At 38.6% G+C, this 3,770-nt stretch overlaps 1 protein-coding gene across 1 annotated transcript; it reads right to left on the reverse strand.

Moving 5' to 3' along the window:
- Positions 1-302: 302 nt before the first annotated feature.
- LOC110686456 lies at positions 303-1,505 on the reverse strand. Its single transcript, XM_021863079.1, has 4 exons — positions 1,362-1,505; positions 984-1,117; positions 799-874; positions 303-605 (listed from the first exon to the last, which is right to left on the reverse strand). The coding sequence occupies exons 1-4, from the start codon at positions 1,503-1,505 to the stop codon at positions 303-305; spliced, it is 657 nt and encodes a 218-aa protein (XP_021718771.1).
- Positions 1,506-3,770: the final 2,265 nt, after the last annotated feature.

Below are 3,770 nucleotides of genomic sequence, written 5' to 3' on the forward strand. Positions count from 1 at the left end.
AAAAATTCAAATAATTAAATAAATTACTAAAATACCCTTTTTAGAAGATATTAATTCAAGAAAAACAGTATACTCCCCTTAAAAGAAGTTTCAACTCGAAACTTAGCCAAAGAGATACGAAGAAATCGTATTAAATCATTTTAAGTTATTGGTTCATGCATATCCTAACCCGACTCAAGACCACAACTAACTCAAGAAAAACTCAAAAATCACTCAAAATGACTCGAAAAGCAAACGCGCTAAACTCTATCGCCTCTACCCCTCTTAAAAGGAGTTACGTCCTTGTAACTCGACCACTAACCTTAGGTAAACAATTCTGGGTAACGTTTTCTCATATCAGCCCCGACTTCCCATGTAGCCTCCTCAGTTTTATGGTTTGACCATAATACTTTCACATCCTTGTTTCTCGTGCTTCTCACTTTTGCATCCAAAATCTTGTCTAGCCTTTCCTCATAGGTCAAATTCTCATCCATCTCATTGGTTTCGGGTTGTAGCACATGTGCCACATCAGGTACATACTTTCGAATTTGACTCACATGAAACACATTGTGAACCCTTTCCAACTCATTGGGCAAATCCAACTTATATGCCACTTTTCCTACTATCTGAATGATTTCATATGTCTCTATGTACTTTGGGCTTAGATCCCTCTCTTTCTGAACCTCATTACCCCTTTCATGGGTGAAATCTTCAACAACAATTTCTCTCCTACTTGATATTCTTCATCCCTTCTTTTCAAATCTGCATAACTTTTGTGTCGGTCTTGGCTGCCTTGATTTTTTCTTGGATCAACTTCACCTGTTTCATCATATCCTCAATTATCTCAGGCCCAAGCACCATTGTCTCACTTATATCATTCCAGTAAACTAGGCTTCTACACTTCCAACCATACAAAGCCTCAAATGAAGCCATACCAATGCTTGCATGATATATAAATGTTGTTGTAAGAAAACTCGATCAAATCCAAGTGGTCTTCCCAAGACCTTTGATAATCCATCTCACATGCTCTCAACATATCTTCTAATGTCTTAATTGTTCTCTCAGTCTGTCCATCCGTGGCAGGATGAAATGTTGTGCTCATTAACAGCTTTGTTCCCATCGCCTTTTGTAAACTTTGCTAAAAGTTAGACAGGAATCTTGAATCTCTATTTGAAATGATATCCATGGGTACCCCATGGTACTTTACCATAAACTTCACATAAGCTTTTCCCAACTGATCCATAGTCTAAGTACTTCTCATGGTATAAATGTTGCTAACTTCGTCAATTTATCCACAATTACCAAAATAGTGTCATTCCCATCCTTTGAAAATCCATAGAAATCGAATCCCACTTCTAACTCGACACTTCTAATGATTGGACCTTTCCTTGAGGCCTACAATGCTCAATCTTCACTTTTTGACATGTCAAACACTTTGCCACAAATTCAGCTACTTCTTTCTTCATATTGGGCCACCAAAATGTCTTTTTCATATCCTTATACAAATTATCCCCTCCAGGATGCATTGAATAAGGAAAATTATGGGCTTCTTCCATCAACCTCTGCTTTAAATCTCTACGCCTATGTGGCACACACCATCTTCCTTGAAACAAATACTGCCTTCATCACCAATGGTAAAATCCAACACTTGACCTTCATCGATCTTCTTCTTAATAGCCTTTAACTTCTCATCCTCAAGTTGACTTTCCCTGATCTCATCATAAATGGATGGTTGAATCACCAATGCGTTTAACATCTTAGTCACTTCTCCATGCTCCATCACTTCCAAATTCATTTTCTGGAATTCTACACACAACTGATCTGGTAACACCATTACAGTCATCGAATGTTTTGACTTCCCACTCAAAGCATCTACCACAACATTGTCTTTACCCTCATGGTATTGAATGTCCAATTCATAATCACCGAGAAATTCCAACCATCTCCTTTGCCTTGCATTCAAATCCCTTTGGGTGAAAATATACTTCAAACTCTTGTGATATGTGAAAATCTTACAAGTCACCCCATACAAATAATGCCTCCAAATCTACAAAGCAAACACAGTTGTAGCTAACTCCAAATCATGGGTTGGGTAATTTACCTCATGTGGTTTCAAGTGTCTTGAAGCATGCGCAATCACTCTCCGATTTTGCATTAAAACACACCCCAATCAAAACTTCGATGCATCACTATACACTTCATATAGATCGCTTCCATCAGGCAAAGCCAGCATAGGTGTTGTGGTTAACCTTTCTTTCAAGATATGAAACGCCTCTTCACATTCCGGAGTCCATGAAAACTTACACTCCTTTTTCGAAATCCTTGAGAAACCCTTTACGAACCTTCTGTAATAACCTGCCAAACCCAAAAAACTCTTAACATCCGACACATTTTTTGGGGTTGGCCATTCACTGACAACTTGAATATTACTTGGATCAAGTGAAACTCCTTCCTTGGAAATCACATGGCCCAAAAATGCCACGTTCTCCAACCAGAATTCACACTTGGACAACTTAGCATACAATTGATTCTCCCTCAAAAGTGACAACACTTGCCTCAAATGATCCTCATGCTCCTTTTTATCCTTTGAATAAATCAAAATATCATCAATAAACACCACTACAAACTTATCCAAATATGGCCTGAAAATCCTATGCATCAAATCTATGACCACGGCTAGTGCATTGGTAAAAAAAAATGGAATATATGTGAATTCATAATGACCATAACGGGTCTTGAAAGCTCTCTTCGAGATATCTTGTTCTGCAATCCTCAACTGGTGGTAACCTGACCTCAAGTCTATCTTCGAAAATACTCCAACCCCTTTTAGTTGGTTAAACAAATCATTAATCCTCGGTAATGGATACTTATTCTTCACTGTAACATTATTCAAATCACTATAATCAATACACATTGTAGAAACAGGGGATAACCCTTCTTAACAAACTTCTATAGTTACATTTTAGAAACAATTCTCAACCCTAAACTTTTCCCTTCCTTTCTATAAGTCACCCTAGTTTTATTTGGGCTATTCAAAGTAACCTTCTCAACTACACAATCAATCTTGGCTTCTTACTCCCAACCAATCCATTCCCAAATCACATCGAGATCCTTTATATCAAACTCGATCAAATCCGACGAAAATCCCTAGAGATGGAAAGAGGTACACTTCTAAACAACTTGGAACAATTCCTTACTTCCCCAAACAGAATAAACACATCTAGGAAAACTGACTCAGGACTCATTAACCCAAGACTTTCAACTACGGTCTTAAAAATAAAAGAATGGGATGCACCTAAATCAAATAGAACTTTCACAGACAAAGAACCTATGAAGAAAACACCAACTACCACATCATTAGAAGTCTCAGCCTCACGATTGTTCATCACGAACACACGACCCTTTGGGAGTAGCTCTCACGCTGCTACTGATTCCAACCTTGGGTATAGGTCTACTAGGCTGAGATGGTTTACTAAGAGTGCTAGACTCTTTCACCTTCCCTCAATGTCAGCCTATTTCTTGAAACACTCATACTCACGGTGTCCTAACTTCTAAAGTAACGGCAAGTTATTAGGTTCCCATCACAATCCTTTCCTAGGTGGTCTTTCTCACACCGCTTGCAAAATTACATCCTTTTGGGTTTATCACCCCTCCCATTTCCTTTAGCATTGGTCGACTAGCCTCCATTCCCTTTCCCAAAGTTCCCTTTGTTGTCCCTCTTATCTCCAAAATTCCCTTGGTGGCTACCATTGGGCTTATACATCTTTTCACCCCCGTGAAAAGAGTCTGAG

Source organism: Chenopodium quinoa, unplaced genomic scaffold (genome assembly GCF_001683475.1).
Source record: "Chenopodium quinoa cultivar QQ74 unplaced genomic scaffold, ASM168347v1, whole genome shotgun sequence".
Lineage (NCBI taxonomy): Eukaryota > Viridiplantae > Streptophyta > Magnoliopsida > Caryophyllales > Amaranthaceae > Chenopodium > Chenopodium quinoa.

Coding starts and splice junctions, on each gene's coding strand:
- LOC110686456 (XM_021863079.1), bottom strand. CDS start 1,505: ATGCATCCTGGAGGGGATAATTTGTATAAGGATATGAAAAAGACATTT. Junction 1,118..1,361: donor ATTGTAGGCCTCAAGGAAAG/GTCCAATCATTA, acceptor TCTAACTTTTAG/CAAAGTTTACAAAAGGCGAT. Junction 606..798: donor TTGAGGATATGATGAAACAG/GTGAAGTTGATC, acceptor GAAATCATTCAG/ATAGTAGGAAAAGTGGCATA.